The 27,852-nt window shown below is 38.5% G+C and overlaps 1 protein-coding gene across 1 annotated transcript; it reads right to left on the bottom strand.

Moving 5' to 3' along the window:
* Positions 1 to 246: 246 nt before the first annotated feature.
* Positions 247 to 21,493, bottom strand: osbpl2b (oxysterol binding protein-like 2b). The gene is made up of 14 exons (XM_083570207.1): positions 21,351 to 21,493; positions 15,641 to 15,788; positions 11,915 to 12,035; positions 11,684 to 11,759; positions 11,469 to 11,603; positions 11,023 to 11,120; positions 9,816 to 9,998; positions 9,356 to 9,463; positions 8,266 to 8,355; positions 5,068 to 5,188; positions 4,309 to 4,434; positions 4,088 to 4,211; positions 3,822 to 3,912; positions 247 to 2,318 (listed from the first exon to the last, which is right to left on the bottom strand). Exons 2-14 carry the CDS (start codon positions 15,675 to 15,677, stop codon positions 2,216 to 2,218), a joined length of 1,413 nt encoding a protein of 470 aa, XP_083426333.1. The 5' UTR covers positions 15,678 to 15,788; positions 21,351 to 21,493; the 3' UTR covers positions 247 to 2,215.
* Between the last annotated feature and the right edge of the window lie 6,359 nt (positions 21,494 to 27,852).

The raw sequence follows: 27,852 nt of genomic DNA, 5'->3' as shown, positions 1-27,852 counted from the left end.
TCATCTGTAATTGAAATTCAATCCAAAAATTTATCCCCAATGGAAAATAAAATGTCAACTTCTCACCAAGAAAGTATTTAAATACTATAAAAATAAATCATTGCACAAAATAATAGGCTGTTTGTGATTACTACAGATGCACAACATTTAGTTATAAATGGAGCCTTTATACACTGAAATATGATGTACAGTGATGTGTAAATGGCAACACACTGGACTTACAAAATGAATCCACACAAAGCCGAATAAAATCTGTATTAGTTTTATATTGCTAGTTTTCATATATAATCGAATGTACAGTTAAACAGAGGAGTGACTCGGTTTAATGGAGGCAATTAAGTAGTGTAATGCACTGTACATATGTACTCATACAGGGTGTGAAAAACATTTTCACTAAATACTTCAAATTATTAAGCAGAGAAAGTGTATGTGTTGGGGGGGGGTTTGGTTACATACATGCACAAAAGTACAGGGGAAAAAAAAACCAGGCATACTTTTAAAGAAATCTTAAAACACCCATGACATGGATTGAGAAACAAAAACAAAAAAAAATATTCAAACTCAGGCACTGAATGAAAAAAAAAAAGTGTGTTTACAATAAAACACATGAAAGTCTAGCATCACTGTGACTCGGAAACGTCAACGCGACGATCATCTCCTGCACAAATCATAACTAGAGTTTCAGGGAAGAGAAAGGAAGATTTTTAGGAACAACTGTGGGCGCTGAGAGAAAAAATATTAGCCAACCACATTCTCTGCTGCAACTTTACACTCCCAAAAAACTGTCTATAGACATTTGTTTTTTTTTCTCCAGTAGGACTAAACGACACGCTATTTCTCAAGCTTTAGACCAGATACAGCTAATATACAGTGATTTTATACATGTGATGTTGCATAGATTGTGACTGCTCTCACAAGACTTGTGCAAAGGAATATTGATCATGCACACAACGTGAAGGTGAATATACTGACATGGATGTAACAGGACAAACTGAATGAAAGCGACTGCAGGAAATGTTATAGTATAGTAATAAAAGTCAACCCAAACCAGAAGGAAGTGCGACAGCTAACAAAACGCAACATCAATGCTATGAAGGCATGACACCGAATGCATATCTTTTTTTTTTTTTTTTTTATCTTGTCAGAGCATCACAACACAAATGGTCACACATCGCATGAGCCTCGAAGAGGGAGGGGGAGGGGGGTTCCGTGATAAACTGCTTTAGTTTTAGATTTTTTTTTTCTTTTTATTTGCCAAACCCATTAGAACTACAAGCATTAGCTTATTACTCCAAGTGAAGAATTTTGAGAAACCCAAATGCAGTATACACACACACACACACACACACACACACACACACACACACACACACACACACACACACACACACACACACACACACACACACACACACACACACACACACAGAGCAGTTCATTATTATTATTATTATTATTATTATTATTATTATTATTATTATTAATACTATTACTATTTTCATCATCACAATTTGACTACTTTAACAGTGGCCCGTTGGTCAGGTAAGTGCTGGATGGAGAACATCAGTGCTCTCAAATGTCACAAATGTTTGTCGTTTGTATCGATTCTCATTTCGCATTTGAGCGTGTACTCAGGAAATGGGAGCCGTGAGACGGAATGTGATAACAGACTGAGCTGCAGGTTTGGTCATGGAGTAATAAAGTGAACTGAATCAGCTCACAGTGATGTAATGGGAGTGTTAAGAGGTGTAAGGCAGAGCTCAGTCCCACGTCTTTTTTTTTTTTTTTGCACTTTCTTTATGTTATATATGGAAAAAATAATAAAAAAATCAGTGTTCTCGGATTAAAAACCCACCGAACTGAAGAGGGGAAAAACTAACGAAGAGGGAAAAAAAAAACAAAAAAACAAGAAATTCAGAGGGCTGTGATCACGTCTTCGACTTTCTGTCACCCATCGGAAATACTCGAACGAGCCCTACAATCCCTGATTTCAATACACACCGAATTACTGACGTTACTGATAAGCAGTGTGTGATGTACTGGAAATACTTGGATGAGAGATGGAAAAACCAGTTAATGCTGATGCATCAGTTCCAAATGTACGCTCTCTCTCTTTATATATATATATATATATATATATATATATATATATATATGACGTGATGCTGGATGCTGTGAGGGTGAAAAAAGAAAGGAAGTGAATGCTGGTCCCTCATTAGTAGATATCAGGACAGTCTGTGAATTTCCTATCAAAGTAGCCTCCAGTGTAGAGCCAGTCCTGTGATCCTGTGTACGGGTTTATTCCCAGTTCGAACCACCTGTAGGAGACGGAGCAGAAATGTAGTTTTTTTTTACGTTCTGCAGTAAATGGTGTTAAAATTTTGTATCTGATTCAGTCACCCTTCATTGATTTAACAGAAGCTGAAATTAGTCAAAACTCATATCTATAACATATTTATAACTAAGTTACAGTATGTATTTAGTATCATTAGTAAAATGCTTTTTCTCAACTCAGTTTTTATCAATAATGCATAGATACCACTTGAGGTTATATATTTATATATTTTGTACAAATATTTAAACATAGTCCACAAGATTGTACAAGTTTCTCTGTTTCTCTCTGGGCAGGTTTGAATAATTCCTTTTAAATTAACGTATTTTCCGGACTATAAGCCGCTACTTTTTCCCCCACTCTTTCAACCCCGTGGCTTAAACAATTAAGCGGCTAATTTATGGAGTTTCCCGGTTTTACAAGTTTCATGCCAAAAAACTGAGCCCCATAACATTAGACCAATGAAATTTCCAAACTGGTTCAGGTGAACCAATTAAACTCTTTATATTAAATCAGATGCGCTCCCACTGAATCGGGCCGCACCACGTAATAAATACAGATGTGGTTCCTCTGATGTTTAACCTGCCGCTCACTCGGACTGTCTACAGGAAATGCGAATCATTCGTCACGCTGAATACAACCGGGCATGAAAACACACACTTCACCTGTGTTCTGAGCTGCACGGCATCGGGAGAAAAGCTTCACTGATGGTGATTTTTAAACGTACGACGATGCCAAAAGAAAAACTCCAGAAATAATATAGGTGTGACAGGAAGGAGAAAGACATTGAACAATGACTTTCTTGGTAGGCTACTGTTTAGATACAAGCCGTGTAACAGACACTGTCTTTCATTAAAGCCTGTGTAAAGTTCATTAGTTTCAATGTAGAAACTGCGGCTTATAGACAGGTGCGGCTTATTTATGTTCAAAATAAAAATCTTTGTATAATTCAGTGGGTGCGGCCTTTTATTTGGGTGCGCTTTAAAATTACGGTAAAGGTTCTCTGGAATCTGAAGTGTCCCACTCTGATGATGTTAAAATCACCTTGCCAAAAGTGAAAAAATTCACAGGCACGTGTCATGAACGTGTCTTTCAAACGCATACCTCAGTTTTCCTACTATAGGTTGACTGAGAAGGAAACGTCTTGAATTCGTTCACTTTAAAGAAGGACATACTTGTGTATGCTAAAGGTGTTGTGACGGGCATTTTTTTGATTCTCTGAGGTCCACTGGAACAGCTGACAAAGGTGGAGAAAGTCCTCCACATGTAATGCAGCTTAGGCTCATGTCCTTGCTACTAACTGTTAAGTCTGGTTTATTCTTGGCTGTTAATGTAGGTAGTGAAAAGCTATCGACTAATAAAATAAAAAAGGAGGGGGGTCCTGTTTCACTAGGAATTGTCCAGACATTGAAAATTCTGTGTTCTTCAAGGAAATTGACAGTGATTTGAAATAAAAGATTTGTATTGTAGAATTGTGTTCAGTGCTCACCGAGTAGACCATTCCTCATTTTCCTTTGCTCTGTCTTTCCGAGCTGCTCTCTGCTTCTCCTCTAGCCTCTCCTTCTCCCTGCTGGCTTCATCTACACACACACACACACACACACACACACACACACACACACACACACACACACACACACACACACACACACACTCTTTATAATAAATCTTTCCATGCAAAGAAGTATTTGTTGATAATTTAGTTTGAGCAGTAGCTCCAGAAATGGGCTGTTCATGGACTTAAAAAAAAATTACCCATGTCTCCAATCTCCATGGCTCTTATATCAGGTCGTAGGCGACAGTCTGTCTGGGGTAAAATACCCTCCATGCCAGGCTCCAATTCATTCAATGTGAAGGCAAAGTTAGTAAAGTTATACATCTGTAGAGACACAAGAGGCCATTGGAGATCAGTGTGATAAGTTACACTTTCTGAGGCACTGAGGTTTGTGTGTGTGTGTGTGTGTGTGTGTTTCTACCTCTGCTGAGTGAGATGGTCTAGGACACACTCTCCAGAGTAGTGTGCTACCAGGGATCACAGCTACAGTCTCCTGTACCTCCGGCATGTCATCTGCATCGTCGTTTTCTGCATCATCTGCCTCTTCCTTCACGCGCACGCGCACACACACACACACACAAAAATTCATCTTTTCATCTTACTTTGCTAATATAATTGAACAGAATACCTGAGTATCCAATCAGATCAAACTGACAAAGGAGAGGCTCAGTCATAATAAACGCTGCCTCAAAAGGAGCTTGGCTTCCTATTCTGCCTACTTGAAATACTATGGCCATGGTTATAGCTCTGAATGAACAGCTGGCCAAGCAGGTTTGAGCATTTTGTAAGTAGGGGCAGTACAGTGCCATTATAAACAGATGATTTAATTAATGAGTTCTGAGGTTCGAGAATGTGTTAGGAATTCTATGCCAAGGGGAGTAGTGGTCTTACACATCACATTTTCATACATTTCAAATCTGGGGGAAAAAAAAAAAAAAAAAAAAAAAGATCATCTTTCATCCATTTTGCACTCCTATCAGCCAAAAACAAGAATCTGAGGCTCGAGGAAACTGGGGGAAAAAACAGTAATAAAGTATGGCTCGACCTGCTTTGCCAGTCGTGTGGGTCGAACCAGGGTGAAATACTGTTAAAATCTACATGGATGTACTGAAAGTTTATTCAAAGAATACGAATTACAAAAATGAAGCAAAAAAGATGTATCTTTATATTGTTTTCTCACCGGTTTCTGTTTCTTGGCTTCTGCTTTTTTATCGTTCCTGCGATGAGATTCGTACACCTGCGGATCTACGCTCCATATGCACTCGGTCCACTTTCCATAGATCACGCATCTCTTCTTCTTACTGCATCACAGAGACAACAGTGAGAAAAAAACTTCCGATGAGACCCTGGCGGTGAGTATCCTTTATTTAAAGGTGTATGTCTGGTTATCAGATTAGAGAACCTATTTAAAATTGTGGAGAATTTTAAATGGATTTTTATGAGTGGATGCGTGCTCTGTTTTAAAGAATATTTTGAGAGGAATAAATGATGGAAGAAGCTCCTGACTCGAACTTGCCACAACATTAATTGCCTTATTTTCAAGTAATTGAGAAGAAGGATTTGGGCTCATAATTTTAATAGACATCAATCAGTGTTTGACTCATTAATATCATTTTAATTATTGGAGTGATTGAACTTTTAATAGATTAGTGTGCCAAGAGTAACAGTCTTTTCACACAAACTGGGTTGATCAAGCAACAGTCTTATGATAAGAATTATGATAGGAACATTATAGCCATAAAAAAATACTTTGGATACTTAAGTAAATTTAAAGGCAAATACTTTTATAAACTCATGTACGGCTGTAACGATTAATTGAGTAAATCAATTATAAAAATTCGTTTAGTCCACTTAACTAAACACGGAGCACTGTGTTTCCCACAGACCATTATTACTGACGCACCACCCGCTTAACTCTGGAGCGCTCTGGACAGGAAACACAGAAGATGCTGCAGAATGAAAAATGGAGCTGGGAGAAAACAGCCAGGGGTGAGGAGAAGATTCAGGCCAAAGAAAACGCCAGAAACTTTGGACTCATTTCAAAATAAATCAAAGAATAACCGTACAGTGCGGTTACCATTTTTAAAGTCATTTGAAATTAATTTTAACATTTTTATTTATATACAGTGTTTTAAAAAAGTCCCTCCGCAGTGGCCGTGTAGAGCAGGTTAAAAGCAGGGTTTTTTTAAAGCTGGTGATAAATACACGGATTTAGTTTGTGTAAAATTCCAAGCAGCTTTTCCAGAGACAAGAAAAACACCTCACGATACTGTGATTATGAAAAACATTATAATTATGAGTTTCATTAAACAAATATTTTTCCCATAATTTACTCTACAGGGCCACTGTGGAGTGACTTTTTAAGTCAACTGTATTTGTAGTTTGATGTAATATGGCTATTAAATGCACTATCAATATTCTTCACTATATATATATATATATATATATATATATATATATATATATATATATATATATATATATATATACATACATACATACACACACACACATATACATACACATATACAGTACGTATATATATATATATATATATATATATATATATATATATATATATATATATATATATATATATATATATATCATACATACACACACATACACACACATACACACAGTATATATATATATATATAAAAAATGTGATTACTCGACTAATTGTCAGAATACTCAATTACTAAAATAATCGATAGCAGCAGCCCTAAATTCCAGTGAAAGTTTAAAGGGAGTAGTTTTAATTTTACTTCCTAAGAAAGCAGATTAATAAATAAATGTCAATTCTTTTTAAACATTTCAAAATCAACGCAGAGTTAAGTACTGCTTTTGGTTACGACAAAGTACACACAAACACACAGGATAAGAGAAAAATCTCAATGACTCATTCTCTTATGTGCACAATGAGAAAAAACACGTTTTAGGAATAAGCTTATTCTGACCCAGAAACACATTTCAGCTTCTATACAGAGGAACACAGCAGCTGCAGGGTTATGCCACCATTATCTAACAAATAAAGTTGGACTAAAGACTAGAAAAGATCATCATTTTTTTTTTGTTTTGATGGCAAGGGCCTGACGGCTTACTTGGCATTTCTGTAGCAGTTTTGTTTACGAGGTCAGGTTGCTAGCCCAACACCCTCCTCGTTTCTCATTTCTCCATGGTGGAGTACTTTACCCCCATTCCCACAACCAAACACCCATGTGGGTTAAGGGCCTTGTTCAAGGGCCCAAGATCGGCAGCCTGGTATGGCCGGGACTCAAACCCACAACCGCCAGATCCAAAATCCAATGTCTAAAATTCAACTTCCTCTTAAAGCGACATACAGTTAAGATATTTACAACCACGTTAAACCTTAGAATTCATTTGATCAGCCGTCAGTGCATATGTAACTCTATAAAACACTCCAATCTGACAACCCTGTTGTAGGCCTGAAGTTTAAAGCTGATGGTTTATGAATGAGGCCTCGTCTGCTTCATCTGTCTTGTTCCATCTCCTCCAGAGCTGGTTGTTAGACAGAGTTCTCTCCAGGGACCGGAGGCTTAGTTTGATACCATGTGATTCTACTGATTGTCGCCTATTTGATTTTTAGTGTGTAAAGCTTTCTGACGCTACAGAGGGGGTGACGCTGACTGATTGGCTGAAGATATAAAAATATTTTTTTTAAAAAGTCGGAATTGTGAGCAATAAAGTCGGAATTAGGCAAACTTTTTTTTGTTTTTTTATGTTGCGAAAACGGGCTTCTATATAAACCTTCTCCTCACCCCTCGCTGTTTTCTCCTGGTTCCTCCATTTCTTCATTCTGCAGCGTCTTCTGTGTTCCAGAGTCAGTAATAAAGGTACACGGGGAAACACAGCGCTCCGTGTGAAGTTAAATGAACTAAACGTAGATTACTTTTTTGTTTTCGAATGACTCGAGAAATCTTTTCAGCCCTATAATATTCTGCATCTATTATGTGTTTATGTCCTTAGTTCATTGCTGGCCCTCTTTTGTTGTTGCACTGTGGGATTAGGAAATAAAAACATTTCACATTGCATCATATGTATGCAATATGTATGTGACAAATAAACCTTGCGCAACAGCGCACCAGTTTCGGACATGAGACCGCATTGAGGGTGGAGGGATTTCTTTCTTTTTTCTGCTTTATTAACTACATAAGAAAAAAAAAATAGAAGTTGCTAATGGTGACTGTTGAGAGCATTCAGAATTCATGTTTTGTAGATATATGCAACAACGATAAATAAATACACGGTATGACATCATTATTTAATAAAAATAAAAAAAATGATATGGTTATGATATTGTTTGGGTGGTAATGGCATCTTATCAGATAACATCGTATCACGCAGCAGTTCTCACCTTTTATCCTGGATGTATCCCTCCACTCTGTGTAGCTCTTTGCCAAACATCCCACAGGGCTTGAAGTTTAGCACACACTTCTCTCCAGTACTGTTAATTTAACCAGCAAGAGATTATATACATTTAAATCGAACAGCATCTCGACCTACATTACTCCTACTTACACATTCCTACCCGAACTTTCAGATTGTGCCATTGTATTCCAGTGCAGTACATAACAGTAGGGCTGTGATTCATTCTGATCATCGTACCAACACAAACTAAAACAGGATTCACTGCCCTATACATTTTTAACAATTTTACAACCTCTTCTATCTGTTTGCAGAACCACCTTTACTTACTTCGACTTCCAAATATAGATTCTGATGTTTTGCCCAATTTCCTTGGCTAAATGTCCAAATTGGTTAGAGACCAAACTGTCCAATTGTGCCATAGAGTTTTATTCAGATTAATGTCGTTGTCCACACAGGATCATTTTAGATTTTTGGTTACGTAGCACGCTAGCATACTGTAGCTGTGGTAATGTACTTAGGAATGTGAACCTTCTCTCGACTTTCTTGCAGACAAACAGGTTTTCTTCTAGGATTGGTCTCATCATTTTCTCTGTCTCTGCTAATAAAAAGCATCACCACCAAAAGTTGCTACCACCACCATGCAAGTTACTGTGTTCAAAGCCAAAACGCCCGGTTTCGGTCTCATCACAACAGAGCACACCGTTTATTTCACTGTTTTTCTTCTAACTGGATTTCAAATACCTTCACTTTTGTGGCATTTCTTTTTAATTTTGTTAAACTATACTCTTTTGTTTTCCGTTAAGGATTATTTGATTTAAAAAAAAGATTACACTACAAAATGTGGAAATGCACAGTAGTCAGTATATAGAGTAATATCTAATATATATTAATATATATCAATATTAAAACAGAATATTTAATATATTCTTAAAAATAGTCAAAGAACAATTTAACACTGAAAGGACAAAGTTATACTTTGGATTTTCGTCCCTCAGCAAGCAAAGGTAAGTCATTTTAATTTCTTAGGTTATCATGAAATTGTAATGTTTAATGTGGTAAATAAATCAGTGATGTACCTGTGATTCAGTATTTCTACAGTGCCATATTGCTCAATCCACAGTTTGCCCACAATGACATTGTGTACACAGCAGAAAGGGTTTGACCATGTGTATGCCTCATTGTGCCTGCAAGGAACAAACACACACACACACACACACACACACACACACACACACACACACACACACACACACACACACACACAGAAAGCATGTGACCAGCCAGTTACCCAGCAACCACAGAACACTTCTGGCCAGAAATCAAGAACCTTGATATTCTGATTGATCCAGAAAAACCACAGTCAACACAGTAAATATACACTGACTGATACACACACACACACACACACACACACACACACACACACACACACACACACACACACACACACACACAGCCCTTGGTAAGACAGTAAGTCAGGGTTAAGTCCACTATCTACTAACATTAATCTAATCACACATACAGGGTGTGACTCACTTGGGGAGCTCTAACGTGATGGTTCCTTTTGGTTCCGCTTCCACACTCTTGCCCCAAAACTTGAGCTTTGGATATATAGAGCCATGGAACAGGAAGTCCCCTGCTAGACCCTCGGCATGGAATGCACTGATTGGTGGGTGATGGCTCACCTGTTCTGAGATCAACCTGAAGCCCTGATCCTCTCTAAGAAAGAGAAAGAGACAGATGATAAAGAAAACGGAAGGAAGATATATTGCTCTTATAGGCCAACACATATTTAATGTAATTCTGTAAACTTCAGTTCACATCATGCCAGTTTAAACTGAAGTGGGTTCTAAAAAGAGCCTCATTGTTGGTTCTTCCCCAATCTGTTGCCACAAAGTTAGAAGCACACAATTGTTGTTTTTTTGTGTGTTGTATTACTGCATTTCCCCTTTTCATTGTGCAGAATGGCAATGGCCTTGCACACAATTAATGCAAGGTCCATGAAGCGCTCTGACCCCAACCTCACTGAACACCACTGGGATAAACTGGAACACCGACTGCACCCCAGGCTTCCTCTCCTGACATCAGCACCTGACCTCATTAATGCTCTTCTCAGTAATAATCAAATAGACAGAGAGGCACAATTAAAAATGAAGTAGAAAGCCTTCTGAGAAAAATGGAAGGTATTATAACAGCACAAAAGAGTACAAAAGATTACAAAAGAGTACAAAATATAGATTGAGATGCTCACCCAGCACCCATGGGCAAGACAATAAGATGTCCACAAACTTATTGCCATATAGTATAGAACTGTACTACTTAAGTAACCATTTTGTCATTACTTAAACAGACCTGATCCAATGACCTGCATACACACGTTTTTTGCGAAAGACAATCGATCATTGCAGCTGCAAACTGAACAAACTAGCAGCACAAGCTTTTAAGATTAATTGCTATGGATGGTGGCTGAGATCTCGACTATTCATTTGGAGTAAGAAAGCAAAAAACTGCTACGTGCATAACTTTTGCTGGCTCTTGTGGTTATTACTGGCCTTCTTTACTCTCAAGTTAGCAGCTGCTCAGATGTTATCAAACCTGGCTGTTGCAGTTAATAACATACACAAGCACACATTTGTAATGCCCAATACAACACTGTAATGATTCTTCACACCAAAACCTTAAATGTACAAGGCAGTGTGTAAACCCATAGTCATGATCTGTAATGCATATATTTATTGTTTACCGTGCGAGTTCATAGGTTTCTCCTAAGAGAGGGTTAAATGGTTTTCCAGTACGGTCCCACTGAGAGGCCACAGCGGACACAGCAAAGGCAGCTACAGCCTGAGGGAACGAGGGCAAGAATGATTGGCAGGAAGCAAGCAGAATCAAACAAAACCATGGCTGAACTTTATCCATGATAAATATATTTTTCCATGTAAATTTGCCATAGGGAAAACTAAATTGCTCTTGTTTTTGCAGATGATTTACACGCAAATATAACCTGCTCTAGCAAAGAAAAGTCTAGTAGTAATAAATCTTTATGCATTTAGGGCAAGTTTTGATATACAGATCTACTGTATAAAACTTTTAGGTCACAATCTTACATAATACACAGACATTAATTTTGAGATACCTTTAAAATGTTATACACCAATGATCTAAATTGGTCATGTGTTTGCTTATGTGCACCTGCATTCTCTCGATGGAGTCGGACTCGGCACAGGCTTTGTAGATGAGGTACGTGTGCTCCATATACTCGCTGATTCTCTGCAGAAAGCTAAGCGGCTCATTGAACGCAATGGGCATGGTGATCTTAGACAGTTCCTGCAACAGCAACATAACTGATTGGTTGCGCAGCCAAAAACACATATAAGTCGCTAGCTGTTGTGTTTCAATGGCCTCACCAGTCCTATACATTTCTTCAGGATGTTCCATATACTGAAGTTATTCCTGGAGAACATGGGGGCAGGAAGGTTTGACCTGAGGAGGTAAAGTCGTACCCATGTTAGCACACCGGACTTGCCGCGTTGGGCGGAACCATGTGGAGTTACCGCAGCATGGATAGCTGACATATTTTTCAGAAGAAACAGACCAACAACCCTAGGGGTGAATCCCTCCAAGGAATCTGGCTCTACCTGCGTTTCTTGATTCCATTCGCTTGTACTGTGCCATTGTTCTTCTCAGCACCAGCATCCACTACTGCATCTTTAAAACTGGCTTCTGAAGTGCCCTCACATGACTCGTCCGAATCCAAGCCTGTCAGACAAAAATAAATCAGGCAGGGAGATACGCAGACAACACACCCATGAAGCTGCATAATATCTAAGAAATCAATGCAGGCATGTGCTCAGTCATTAGCTGTCTCTGATACGAACACGGCGACGCAGGCAAACGCTCCGTCAACCAGAGAACATGAATAGATGCATACAGTATCTTACAAAAGTACTCACTTTTGTAAGATACTGTATGCATCTATTCGTGCCCCCTCATATTTCAGCAATGAATCTTCTCCAGGGGCAATACTCTAGAAATAGAAATTGTATATACTTCAGAGTAGTCAATGTGCAGCTTGTATAGCAGTATAGATTCACTGTCCTCTAAAAAATAACTCAACATACTATCATTATTGTCTAAATAACTGGCAACAAACCTGAGTACACCCTAAGTGAACATGTCAAAACTGTGTCCAAAGTGTCAATATTTTTTGTTGCTGGGATTCTCTTCATGACATCATGGAGCTTCTCCTCTTTCTGCTGGAGGATGACCCACAGGGGCTCAATAGGGTTCAGGTGTGGAGACATACTTGGCCACTCCATCACATTCAGCTTCCTCAGCAAGGCAGTTGTCATCTTTATGGTGTGTTTGGAGTTATTATGGAAAACTGCCGTTCGGCCCAGTTTCTGAAGGAAGGGCATCATGTTCTGCTTCAGAATACTACAGTACATGTTGAAATCCATGTTTCCCTCAATGAACCTCAGCTTCCCAGTACCAGCAGCACTTGTGCAGCCTCAGACCATGATACTACCACCACCATGCTTGACTGTAGGCAAGACACAATTTTCTTGGTTCTCCTCACCAGGGTGTCGCCACACATGCTGGACACCATCTGAGCCAAACACGTTTATCATAGACTCATCAGACCACAGGACATGGTTTCAGTAATTCATGCTCTTGGACATTTTGTCTTCATCAAACTGTTTGAGGGCTTTTCTATCAACTTCAGAAGAGGCTTCCTTCTGGGAAGACGGTCATGCAAAGCGACTTGTTGCAGTGTGCAGCGTATGATCTAAGCACCGACAAGCGGAGCTTCCGCTTCTGTACCCTCTAAAGCAATGCTGGTAGCATTCATGCGTCTGGTTTTTGAAGCAGCTTCTGCACTTGACGCACAGCACGAGGACTCAACCTCTTTGATCGACCCTTGCGAGGACTGTTCTGTGTGGAAACCTTCTTGGAAAACCTTTGTGTGACCCTGGCCACTGTACTGTAACTCAGTTTAAGGGTATTTATGATCTTCTAATAGCCTCGGCCATCTTTGTGGAGAGCAACAATTCTAATTCTCAAATCCTCAGAGAGTTCTTTGCCACGAGGTGCCATGTTGAACATTCGGTGGTCAGTATGAGAGAATTGTACTCAAAGCACCAAGTTTTTATAATACAAGATACACAAATTTGTATGGTCCTGTCAAGCAGACAAAAACATGAAAATGATGCATAGAACATACATGATGCATGTGGCTTCGATATACAGCTATCACTTAGGGTGCACCCACTTTTTTTTTGCCAGCTATTTTGCCAGTAATGTCTGTATGTTGAGTTATTTTCAGAAGACAGTAAATCTATACTGCTATACAAGCTGCACATTGACTACTCTAAAGTATATGCAGGTTTCATTTCTACAGTATACACTTTTGCGGGATACTTTACATAACTGCCATAGACATACAGTATGTAACGCAAGTCCCTACATGTTCCCTCGCACCCAGTCTAGATGTAAAGCTTTCGAGAGTCTGGACTGAAACCAAACAACAACTAATTTCAGCTGAATGTCTCACAGCAGCACCACAGCTTCCTCTCATCCCTCACTAACTCCCAGAGGAGAACCCTTAATAATGATAAACTCCTTTAGAAAATTAGGAAGACTTGTATTCAACCGCCCCTCACTATGACCAAAGGAAGAATGCCCTATTTGGCATTTACAAGGGGTCTGCGTAGCTCAGCAACCGAGCTCTAGCCTTAAAAACCCCAGCCTTAAGCTATTTTCATGACCACAGGGGCTCAGGGTAAATGAGCGAACGTGGTGATTTGATACGGCGGATTATACGCCGGGTCGTGACGACCTTTTGTTATCAGATACAACCTGCCTGGAACAAAGAGTTGCGAAACATTATACGGCTTTGACGGTCCGATTCTCCCTTTTATTGATTTATCCATCTTTCCTTTTTTATCTTGGTGCACGCAGCAGTGACAGGAGCTGTCAGCCAGTCTGCTACATTATTAACGGCGTGGGCAAAAAGGGAAGGTAAGATGATACCCAGGTGCCAGGCTATTGTGCTCCTCCGGCCTGCTAAACGCAAACAAACAGTCTGGTGGGACTCGTTTAGAAGCAGCAACGTTAAAATGGAGTGCCAAACAGAGGTAAGAGAAATGTGGCAAGTCGTTTCCAGGACTATCGTCAGCATTGCATTTCCATCTATTTAGTAGCAATGCACTTTGCAAACAATGGCTCAGTGTTGCTTAACCTCTATTCATCAACATATCAACTCTGGAGATTTATTTGATTCTAAATCCAAATGAACCATTTGGAAATGGCAGCAGACTCATTATTTGATGTGTTGAATAAATAGCAGGGATATTAATCAGGAACTCTGTCAAAGTGCCTTCGACCAATCAGTATTCTGCTCTATTCTTAGCTCCGCCTATCATTCTGTCATTTAGTAAAGGTGCCAAAAGAAACACTGATAACACACAGCGCTAAATTTCTAATAAATCCGTCTAGACACATTATACCTAAACCCATGTTCTCTAATGATTACAACTTTGTGGGAAAATTTCCAGATTTATATCAATTATTTCTCATATTAATTACACAATTCCAGTGCAAGTACTCCTGTCACTTGTTATGAAAAGTCTTCATATTTTAGAAAATAGACATTCAAACCCTACAGCTCAGCAGGGATGAAAAGTAAGATGGAAATTTTTTTTTAAATTAAAAATCAATTTTTAAACCCATTCCATGTTTCACATGATAAAAAAAAAATAAAAAATTCTACATTGCAGATCATAAAAACGGCTTTTTTCTTTCTATTTAAAAAAAAAAAAAAAAAAAAGCTACGAGATAAATGACATTTGCACAAGGTGTTTTGAACTTTCTGGAATTAACTAAAAGTGCCGCCCCACCCACCATCACACTGGTAGTATTGTAGCTCGTAATCCCAGTACTGAAACGCTGCTTTTTACTTTTCTACTCATTTTATTTATTTTGACGTTACTTTACTCTTTTATTTATTAGATTATTTTGTATCTTGTATTGTATTTTTTTCATGTTTACAAGTTGGACAGTCGTACAAATATATCCGTATAAATATATGTGACAAATAAAATTAGAATTTTATTTTTTTTACTTGATTTAAAAGGCATAAACAATTAGAGTTCAATCTAACGAATCATACTAATGCAAAAGATCATTGGAAAATGCTGCTTGTTCAGCATGTTTTATAGAGATACTTAAAAAAAAAAAAATAATAATAATAATAATAATAATAATTTTAAACCAATATGATTTTGTATATATGAATATATACATAATACATATGGACAGTTACAGTAATCTGCCGGGCACTGACTGAGAGTTTGTGTACTCACCTGTGACGGCATCATAGAACTCGTCTTCATTGTTCATTGTATATTCGGACAGCCAGAGCGATCCACTAGAACATGGTCCCTCACGAAGTCTTGCCTGACGTTCCTGAAACTGATGTTCTCGACTGCACGGCCCTCGCGCCGAATCTGCCTGTAAAAGGGTGTTTAAATATGCAGGAACGCAATTAGTCAAACGGAACACGGCTCGGCATAAATGACGCTCTCTGCCTTCTCTACAGCTTTTATGTTTGTTTTCATTTTGAGTTCACAGAAATGATGAATCAGTTTAGAGCTTTTGGGTAATTTGGTGCTTGCAAGCATCACCCTATTCTATACACAACACTGAAATATAGGTAAGAGGTAGATAGGTATCTCCACCCATAGGCAGGCATGCTGAAATATGCTTGTTAAAGGACTGATCTTTGGACTCAATCACCACCCAGTACACACTGTATGCCTGCAGCTAATGGACAGATTGGCTAACATGAGCAAAGAACACAGGCACTAGTGTGCAGGATTTGATCCCTGTATATTAAACTCTGAGCGAAGGCTTCTGCTAAAACTAACAATTTAAATGATTTGACAAAAATATATCACAATACTTGAAGACATTTCACAAGGACGTGACATGCATCCCAAAATACCGATTCGTGTAAACAGCGTGTATAAACGCTGTAGCAAAACGGAGCTCGATTCCACTTTCGAGATGTGAGATGTCAGAGATGTACTTGTTACTAAAAAAAACGCTCTTACTATGAAGAGCGTATGAGGTCTAATGACAGGGCGTATGAGGCGCATCTCTACAGATGTGCCCTAAGATAACGCTCTCTGCAGCAGCTTCTTGTGAACTTGTGAAAAAGTGCTGAGCTCGGCTCGCTTCAACTCTAAACATTTCCAAGCTGGCTGACTGCGAGCTGGGCTATCAGCTCCACCGTGGAGGGTAACATGAGCTGTGGTGTTTATGGTGTTTATGAAAAACTCCCAACAGGTAGATTTTCACAATACTAAAATGTGGATATTAGACCAGATTTCTCGGAACTGAAGCTACGTGATGTTTCTGCGAGATGAGCTCAGAGTGCCGTGACAATGCAAATGGTTTAGCTGTGTATCAGTAAACATAACCAGTCCATGGTCAGTCTGAATACTTCTGATTGGCTGGAAGGTGTGCATTCAAACGGTTAAATATCAGCATGATAAACACGTTACCATAAGTAGCGGAAAAAAGTTAGTTACAGTACTACAGTAATCCGCAGCTACATAAAATGCATCGAGTGCAAACTAGTGCAAACAGTGCAGATGAAAAACAGTACAGACAGACAGACAGCAGAACAGACAGACAACAGTACAGACAGACAACAGTACAGGCGGACAGACAGACAGGCAGACAACAGTACAGGCGGACAGACAGACAACAGTACAGGCGGACAGACAGACAACAGTACAGACAGACAGACAACAGTACAGACAGACAGACAGACAGACAACAGTACAGACAGACAGACGGACAGACAACACAAGACAGTGTGCGACAATTGAACATAACACAAGATAGTGGGCGACCATTAAACCTATTGTATACTCTGAATATACAATACTGTGCAAAGAGGACTATAAATACTATAACCGAGAGTATTTGTAAACAAACAAAATGCAGTGCAAAAAAAGCAGTAGCAGCAGTCGAGAGGTGCAAAAAACAGCATACAAACTTTAGAATATGGAAAAGTAATATCATTCATTTGAATACATTTTTATTGCACTACTTAAGAGCAGAATTCTGATCTCATATATAAAATAATAAAAACTGATTTGTATTTTTATCTTTTCAATCCAATCCAGCACTGCACCATCAAACACAGCTTTCACTTCTCAATAATGGCTATTGACCATTTTAATGAGCTTGACGTCAGGCAGTTCTTTGCCTCATCGTCGTTGAGTGTCCCCTACATTTCGTATGCAAACTTACACTGTTGAAATCAGGCCAGCGATTTGATCCTTAAAAACACAGAACCCTGCTGACTCCAGTCCGATACCCAGAGCAAACCGATTTCAAATTTCACTAATCAAATTTGCCCGTCAATACATAACTACTTTACAGGTTTAAAGGGCTAGGTTCAGCTTTAAGCGTCATGACTGTACAAGAAGTACAGTGTGTTCCAGGTGTCTGTTTCACGGACCTACTGTAGTTTTACACGCTGTACTGCGGAGCCGTTAATGGCCAGGCACGACAAAACAGCAGCCTCCCCGAAAGACAATAGAGCTTTAATGCTGCTACAGTGAGCTGGAGATCAGCAATGCAGCTTTGACCTTCTCCGAATCCTGATACATTATTAACACTCATGACGAACTTTCAAATCAACGGAATATGGTTCCCACCGCGCGACGTTAAAGGGAACACGTTCTTGTTTGTGCTGAAATCTTTCTAGCATGGTGCTCAGGTGCTAATTTGTTGGTTGGTACTGTTTCAGCTGTTGTACTGGCGTCACGGGGAGACGATACTAACACAGTGGTGTTGAACAGGAGGACATGCCACAGAGATAACCATCGGAATTATGTCTCAGCTCCTAGAAACAAGACAGCACATGCATTAGGTCCTGCTCGCTATTTACAATATTCAGAGATTTCGTGTAAAATCAGTGCACTGCAAAGCACTGCAGCCATATGAGGCACAAGATTCGATTTGGCTTGTTGGCAATATACTAGATGTTATCAGAAAAACTGTTTATACGGTGTCCAGATGACGAGGTGGAAGAACTGAACAACCCAAAGTATTAAAGCGCTGCTGCACTGGTTTCTTCAGACAGGGATAAGACGATAGCTATCAATTCGGAGTAATTTGGTCATGGGGTTAATGTGAAAACAGACCAACAGGTCAGTAAAAGAAATTCACACGAGACAGCGTGTCTAACAGGAACCGTGCAAGATCTGAAATCCTTTGAAATCTGAGAACCGAGTCTTTGTTTGTAAAGTGGATCTAATCCTCCACCTGCACACAGCCCTAAAGCAAAACACTCCAGTTTTCACTAAATCAGTAAAAGATCCAGCTTACCCCTACACCACCCACAGCTCTGCAGTGTGAACAGAGAGCTGCGCTATGCACGGACCATTAAAGCTCGATCGGAAATGCCCTGTCGAATGACACCTGATGACGCAGCATGCAGGTGCTGTATTGTCTCTCAGGTCTTAACACAAGAGCCATCGTTCACACGCAAACGAGCCCAGAACCTAATCTCAATCCCAACTCTTATTAACTTCACACTGCCAATGAGATTGCAATGTGTTTGTTCAGAGAAATGGGTGTAATCTGGTCGTTATATCTTTGGAACATCTGCTCACGTAAACATGCGCGTTTCCTGAGACTGATCAGACACCCAAGTGTTACGGATGCTTCATAACAATATATAACAATGAATGTTTCCCAGACCAGAGCAACTTAAGACACATGCACTGGAAAAGTCAAACACACAAATCTTCACATTAGTACAAACAGGTTAACGTCTAAAAATCCTACCAGGTTAAAAAGACAAGACTCCTAAGCCTGCTGCAGATGAAATGATGTGGTAGTCAATCATACAGGAGAAGGTTTTTTATTATTATTATGATTATTTTGCTTTAAATACATCAAACTCAAGATCAGCATCAAAGCTGAAATTTCACATCACCTCAACTATATGGAACTGTAAAGTAACTGTATGATAACTGATAGGATGCTTCCTCTTTCCCGAAGGTTTTGCTAAAATCGAGCTCAGTGCAGCAGCGAACTCAAGCTTCCTGACCCAGTGTGCGCATTTACAGCATGTACATGATGACACATATGAAAAGTAGCAGTACTGGCCTCTCCTGCTTTACTTCATTTTACTGCCTTACTCCTTTCCAATACGAAAACCAATAAGCTGCAAATGAAGCAGTGCTGTGAGTCACCTGTAATAGAATTTCATACACACGCAATCGGAAAAACTCCCAACATAAAAAATGGACACGTTTGATTAACTATTCACATGAAGCGTATACAGTGAAGCAAATAGGTTTGTTTAAGCACAAAGGTCAGGACCGTTCCTGTTACGAAGTCAAACGGAAATCCGACGCTCGCTTTCAGTTCAGACTTCTTCGAATCGCGCGCCGACTTTGTGCGGCACAGAACACGCGTGGCGTGAAGCAGCAACTTACACAGGCTCACAGGATGAGAATCAAAGCAGACATTATCGAATATCATTGGCAACTCTGCAGCCTAGTAGTAATGTACGTCTATGCACAGTTCTGTGTGGGTCTTCCTGTGGATGTATGGCCTTACTCCAGGTTCCACCCACTTCCCAGTGTGCATTCCTGCCTCAAGCTTGGCATTCTCACTAGTCTCCAGACCCACACTGACCACGATAAAGCAGTTGATGAAACAATCTCAGACTTGTAATCTTCACTAATTTAAGTACTGCATGCGAGTTTCAGAGTCGTCTAAAACACTCTCAGAGGGGAGTTGGAGCTTTTTCAAAATCTGAACTTTGAAATAAGAGTTACAGTTAAAAGTACGTACACAAGACTTAGAAGTGTGTAGAGTATATATCCCTGTGACGTTAGGAAGCCGGGGTCTTCCCAGAGGGTTAAGGGCTTTGCTCAAGGGCCCAAGAGTGGCAGTTTGGCCATACTGGGGCATAAAACCTCGACTTTCCGATCAATAACACAGAGCCATTGTCCTTCCACTTCCCATATAGTATAGTACAGTGGTAGTGCAGTATTTACACAGGTGCAGCTAATGGAAGTAAAGAAACTCCACCCAAGGAGATAAACCAATAAACCAAGTCTGTCGTATCAATATCACGAACCATTTCAACACAAGAAAGTTTCTGAGGGATGATCAGTCACTAACGTGAGATCCCGACAATCAGCAAACTACAAAACCTAGAATTGAACATCTGGTTATTAAAAGTTGCTTTATATTCGACACATGTAAATTACAACCCAAGTGAAACTCTTTCTTTGCATATCCCAGCGATGTGAGGAAGCACAAGTCAGCCATCATACAGCACAGTGGGTTAAGGGCCTTACTCAAGGGCCCACGCATGGCAGATTGGCAATACTTCTGATCAGTAACCCAGAGCCTTAACCATAGAGCTACCACTTTTCACAATCATCATCATCATCATCATCTAGGATATTATTGTGCATCAAATCTAATGAAGGGATCTAAAGACTTTTTTGTTTACAAATCTTTAGTGTTAGGACACTGATCATGACTTGCTTGTGAGTCCCTCTAGTCTGTACACATGTCAGACAAGGCCAGTAAATTAAACAGAGATGTAACATTAACTCCAAGAGAAGTCGGTTAACCAACAACCGAGCACAAGGAGAACATTGAGAACACACACTTATGAGTCAACACATAATGCATACATTAATGAACCAGATGCCTCCTGATCGTAGCTGATCAACTCGCTAGCTGTCCTGATCTATTCTTCGCTAATAAGATAACCATCTAACTAACAATATTAATTAATAAAATCAATCTCTGACCTCAGTAATAACAGTCAAAAAGAAAGTCTCTGCGGTTTCGACACAGCAGCTGATGCTCGTTGCGGATGCTAACCAACAGCGTTCACTTCCCAATGTCTAAAGCATGAGGGCTAAAGCTAAAGCTGTCAGCTAACCGCCAGGAATCGAACTGCTTCATCTGCACAAAAGTATGCGATTTCATTTAAACGCTTATAAACACCTGGTTTCGTACCTGCGCTGATTTGAATAGAATGTAATCCAGCGCCTGGTTCACTCGGACTGCTGGGACGCAGAACGCAGCTGACACCGAGACGGAAGTGACTGAAGTAGGCGGGTTCAGGGCCGCTCGGATCGACCAATCGCGTTCGCCGGATTGTGTCGCCTGACATCATTTCAGTGGACGTCACGGAGCATCTTATTGCTTCATAGATGAGGGACTGGGAATGACTATTTGGCATGTAAAGTACAACACATTATACTTTTGTTTATTTTGTATGGAAAACATCCTATACATAAGAAAATTGTAAAAAAAAAAATCTCTCACAGAAAAAGAGAAAACATGTAATGCTCTGAAAGAGAAATTGTATTTCCTTCTGTTTTTTTTTTCTTCTCTTTTTTCCCCTTTTGCAGCTAATAGTAATTTTATTATGTAAATATGTAATTCCTTTATACTTGTGGCATTGAATTCATTTTTGAAAGGGTTTGAAGGCGGTGTATTGCACCCTGCACTGGTGTCCATAATTAATAATCCATAAACATTTCATTAAAAACACACCATTGTAATATTTTGACCAAATGCAACCCTTTTCTTTATGAAAAAAATAGCTGTGAATAGATGCACTTGTTTTCTGGCCTACTTTTTATTCACGTTACTGTGCATCGATTTGTGTGGCATTCCAGTATATTATACGACTAATATGCATATTATTAGAGACTGATGTTTTTTTTTTTTCTTATAGCAACTCACACTATTTCCCACCCTGGCTGTAACAGTGTTATAGACATGCAGCAGGTAGCATTGCCACCTCGCTGGGTTACTCTCAGTGTGAGCTTTTACCAGTTCTAATGTCAGTGTAAGAATCCTCCGGGTTGCCCCTAGGTGTGGTGGTCTATCACCCTGCAATGGTGTACAGAATTAATCATTAATAAATACTGAATGAAACTCACATTCTTTGAAGTCTTTTGGTCAAATGTACCCTTTACTTCCTGCACAAAATGGCTGCGAATAAATGCACCTGATTTCTGGCCTACTTGCTGTTCACATGATTATGTATAGAATTGTGTGGCATACCAGTATATGATACAATTATCATGCATATTATTTGAGACTGTATACACTCATAATAACAATAAAACGCTGTGCTTTTGTAAAAAAAATTTAAAATAAAAAACAAGCAGACAGGGGGCGTTTTCTGCAGTCTCTTTCATCTCTCTTCACAGACATACAAATAAAACAACCTAAATTTTAGTAAATACTTGCCCCACAGACATAATGAATATATGCATAGAAGCTAGTCAACCTTTAAATAAACCAGTTAACATCAAATACAAATATGAAAGGTACAGTTTCTCCGGTATCACCTCATTAACCGTCCGTGTAGAAACATAGCAAAGGTTCTGTTTGGTGTCCTGATAATTTACGTATTTAAAAACACCATAATTACTTTAAAACGTTTACAAGAATATTTTGTCTTCACGCTCTTCAGTCTGGTTTCATGGATATGAAACATACATCTGCATACTGCATCGATATTTGTCCATGCGCATGTTGATTAGAGTATTTACGGTACATTTAGAACAGATAAAAATTCATTAAGTTGCGATTAATCGTGAGTTAACTCATGACGATTATGCGATTAGTATATAATATTAAAATATTATATAAAATTAAAATAATGTGAGGTCCAGTTATCAGCATGACACTTAAACAGATAGTACTAATGGCTACTTTTTTACTTAAGTACATGTCAGAACCCAAACTTCTTTGCTTCAACTTGATAAAAAAAAAAGTCAGTACTTCAACTTTTACCCGAGTATTTCAAAACATGAGTATCTGTTCTTCTACTTAAGTGAAGGATGTGTGTACTTTTGCCACCACTGACAGCTTCATGCTTCGGTTACACTCAGTGTAAACTTTCACATTTTCTCCTCTTGTTAGTGTAGTAGTCCTCTGGTTGCTTCTGGGTCTGATGGTGTAACACTTTGCACTGGTGTCCAGAAACAATAGTCTATACATATTAAATTGAACACACAACCATTGCAACAGTAAAAACCTCTTGACTTGACTTGACATTTTGGCAAAATGCCCCTTTTGTCCATGCACAAAAAATGACTGTAAATCTGTCAAACTTTTAAAACATGTTAAACATGCATATTATTAGGGACTAAATATTTCCACTCTGGCAAAAGACTGGTATCCTATCAAAGATGTAGTCTATCTTTATTTACAGATAGTACACCCCAGATCCATTGCAGACCGTATCAAAATGAAATACTAACTAAAGATGGGTGGCAGTTACACTCAGTCAGTAGATCTATGTACAAGTTTGTCCATTTGTTTTTTTCTGATCACTGTGGGGTTTTTCCTAAGTTATTATGCTGACCAGAAATCAAGTTACATAAATTCTGACTAGCGGTACCATGCCAGAAAGTATTGAATCATTGGTTGCATTATTAATGAGAGATAAGTTTGGCCTGTGTGTATGATCCTTCTTGTTAATAATGTAACACACAGGCAACAATGATACACTGTTTTCTTCTTGTGCACCACAAATATAGCATTGCATGATGACCCTTAGTGACCCTGATACTAATAAGAAAGCATTCATGAGTGCAAACAAATACAGCCAGGCAATAAACAAGACTTGATAACTTCACAGAATGTCTTGAAACTTTAGAATATTTGTTGTGTAGTTAAGGCAGTTGTCGGTGGACCGAGATGGACTGAACGAAATAAAGACAAAGTTGCCAGAGTGAGTTTTAATTCATTTCATCAGCAGCATTCTAGATCACATTAGTTCTTATGATTTAACTCAAACAAAGAACAGTTTTTTCTCCCTCACTGATTATACTTTATTAAATAACAACAGCATTTAGATCTTTTCTTCTACAAAAGAACTTTGTCCTGAAATCAGGGAAGTAAATATTAGTGCAGTTATTGATTGCTGCTGAGTCATTGCTTCAAAGACATGTGAAAGGTCTAGGACCACAGAGTGTGGTCTTTCATCCAGCACTACACACACCAATTTCACCCACTGACTGTGCACAACAAAGCCTGGACTTTCTACTCAATAAACAAAAGCCCAATATATTTTTTCTTTCCCACTCACATTGAAACACTTCACTTACATTTAGCTAAGGACTTGGACGCATTATAACCGAACACATAATCAAATGACTTTTCACTGTTTTTGGTTCCTCTTAGGATGATCCCAATTCACTTCAACATTCTTTTACTTCAGAGACTTTTTCCTCCTCACAGTGGTACTTTGTACAAATAATCACTAGATGGCGCTAGATAATCATATTATTCATCTTCCATTGTTTGGTATTTCTCTGTTGGCCATTAAAAAAGGGAGTTCAGTTTAAATTTTTCTAGCAACAATAAGGCTAGAAAACAATAAGGTCAGGAAATAATCTGCAATATATTAATTGAATTTTTTTTTAATTATTCATTTTTTGTGGGTGAACTTAAGACAGATTTTTACAGAAAGAAAAGTCAACGCTTTCATTCAACGTTGATGGGCTTCAAACGGTTGATTAGGAGTTGTTGAAAAATGCCCTAGAGTTGACTTTTACATACAACATTTTAATCTAGGAGTTCTCCTGCATGTGGTTCTGGTTATTTTTTGACCAACAATCAACAAATTCGGACTATAAGGTTTATAATCTGCAGTAAATTATTAGTAATTAATTATAAACTGCAATTAATATTTTCCATCCCTTTTTTTTTGTCCAGATGCGTATTGTATTGAACTACACTGATGAAAGTATGTGGGTACCTGGCCTTCCCATGTAGCTCTGCCACAAACTGTTGCCATAAAGTTAGAAGCACCCAACTCTTTAAAATATTTGTGCATGCTGTAGTATTAAGATTTGTTTTCACTGGAATTAAATAGCCCAAAGCTGTTTTATCATGACAATGTTCCTGTGCACAGCATAAGCTCGATACACTCAAAGAGATCTGCTGATTAAGTTAGTGTGAAAGAATGAGAATGAATTATGATCTCAACCCCACAAAACACATTTAGGATAAACCGTGCACCTGTTTTTCTCACCTGATCAGTGCTTGAATTCAGTACATGCTGTTGTGGCTGAATGAGAAAATCCACACAGCCACAATCTATCTGAAATCTTTCTCAAAAAGAGTGGAGGCTGATAAAGCAGCAAACAGAGATCCAGCTCCCGCTAACTGATAATATATAAGTTTATCTAACATTTTCTTATGTGTTTTACATGGATTTGGAGCTTTTGTTATAGAATGAGATCTTGTTATGAAATTAAACTGAAAGTACTGAATGTTCTGTATTACAGGAATCCATTCCTTTTTACATCTGAGATTGTTTTTAGAAATGGTTTGTCCTTTACTATTTCTTTTCAGGCATGTCACATGACATACTGATTGGTAAAATCTTTACCTTTCCATCTTACAGACAGAACCACGTATAGGCAGAATATAATACTTATAGGATACCATGGACTGAATGGCACTGTCCTGCTTAACCTCCTCACACTGTGAACAAAACAGTGTAAGACTGATACAACAACAACTCTGACCGTGTTACCCTCTGTAAAAAGGCTAGACAAGGGCCAAAAAGGCATATTACAATAATGGTACACTTTAGCAAAGAGGAAGACTAGATAATGTTCTGTATTCTATAATATTTACATTATGGAACTTTATCTCTCTCCTCCTCTCATTCTGTCAGAGAAATTGATATTAGTAACAAGTATTTTAATGCTTGCATAAGTATATATATATATATATATATATATATATATATATATATATATATATATATATATATATATATATATATATATATATATATATAGAGAGAGAGAGAGAGAGAGAGAGAGAGAGAGAGAGAGAGAGAGAGAGATTTGTCATATCACCCATGTATTCTGGTCTTTATATGCAGCATATTTTAAACAAATTTTTTTGTAAATACAAACAAATAAACAAACAAATGAAAACCATTCCGATGAGGCCTAAAACAGTACAAACCAAGTCATGGGTCACATCTGTGATTTTGTATCATAGTTTATCTTTATTGTTCATTATATAATCAGCATATTTACTTTCAATGTGTTCAATTTGCTTAATTATTAGAGCTCTGTGTTGGAAAACAAGACTGTTGGAAGCACTAAATCTGATGTGTAATTTTTTTTATGATTTGTGAACTCTTACAGGAATGCTTTATTGATGCTCTAGTGCTTTTACTGTATGATTATGTCAGAGCTCCAGCTTGATCCTGCCAGGAATTAAGCACAAGGCTGGCCTTTTGTATAAAGCAGTCATTAAAAGCCAATTATAGGGCCTGGGCACTGTGCTCTACACCTGTCTATCTCACTAACAGCAATATGCAAGTGGGTGAGATATTACAACTAATCCTGATCCTCTATATTGCACTCTAATCACTAGCTTATGTTTGGAGGTCCAAATGTGTAATAAGCGTTAAGAGATATTTATATTGCAGCATGTGCACTGTGTATTACACCAGTAATATGTATAGATATAGTTCCTTAACATATTTTATAAGTTGTAAACTCTGTATATGAAATACAAATATAGGATAAAATAAAACATAGTGTTTTTTCAAGCTTTGGGTGTGCAGATATTTTCAGGGGTTCATTATAGGATTAAGATCTGGATCCCTTTAAATTATGACTCTGAATCTAAATGTCTGAACTCATCAAATTTCCTCTTTCTACCCTGACTATAAGAATCTGTTTCAGCAACGTCGTGGTATAGAAGGTAGTGTTGCCACTTACCAGCTCCATGGGTTTAATTATGATCACTGGGTTACCCTCTGTGTGGTGTTTCTGGGCATGACCCTGTGCACACATGGGTTTTGCTCCCACCTCTTAAAAACATTAATGGTTGGACTGGGTAATGTAAACAAGTAACTGTAAATGTGTGTGTGTTCATTCTTCTTTGTAAGTGTGTCCTACTGCACGCCTGTTGTTTTTTTTGGATAGACCCGGGATCTCCCACAACCCTGATAAGAATAAAACACTTATTGGGATGAATAAACAAACAAAGGGAATGAAATGAGCTAACAAACGGAACAAATGAATGAATGAATTCACACACTTTACCTTCTCCCCTTTACTTTGCAGACCTTCTCCAGACCAGAATATTTTATTGTTCTGCAGCATATTATATTATGCATTAAGGTTCTTGCACAACACTTACATTTACGGCATTATGCAGTCGCCCTTCTCATTAGGAAAATTGCTTTGAGTCTCTATAAATTAATAAATCAACATATAGGCCGACAGTGAAATAAATCCCTTTTTTTAATGGAGAGGCTATTTTTTATTTTTATTTTTTTGCATATTGAGACACCTGTAGAAATGCTGGAGCTCCACATAAACACTAAAAATGAGTTTACTGTTTTCAGTGATAAAACAGCAATCTGTTAAACTCCTGCAGAACAACACCACATCCCTGGTATACATTTATCATGTGTGTCCAGCTGGATTACAGTTATGGTAATATCTGGTGATCT

This window comes from Silurus aristotelis (assembly GCF_946808225.1).
Source record: "Silurus aristotelis genome assembly, chromosome: 19".
Lineage (NCBI taxonomy): Eukaryota > Metazoa > Chordata > Actinopteri > Siluriformes > Siluridae > Silurus > Silurus aristotelis.
The sequence above is the reverse complement of the archived record's forward strand: the minus strand, read 5'-3'. Positions and strand labels throughout refer to the sequence as shown.

Bases quoted from the DNA above. Each gene is read 5' to 3' on its own strand.
- osbpl2b (XM_083570207.1), bottom strand. From the start codon at position 15,677: ATGAACAATGAAGACGAGTTCTATGATGCCGTCACAG. The intron at 11,121-11,468 runs GTGCACATAAGC...TCGTTCCCTCAG, and splicing joins ACTCCATCGAGAGAATGCAG to GCTGTAGCTGCCTTTGCTGT. The intron at 4,212-4,308 runs GTAGAAACACAC...GTGTCTCTACAG, and splicing joins GACCATCTCACTCAGCAGAG to ATGTATAACTTTACTAACTT.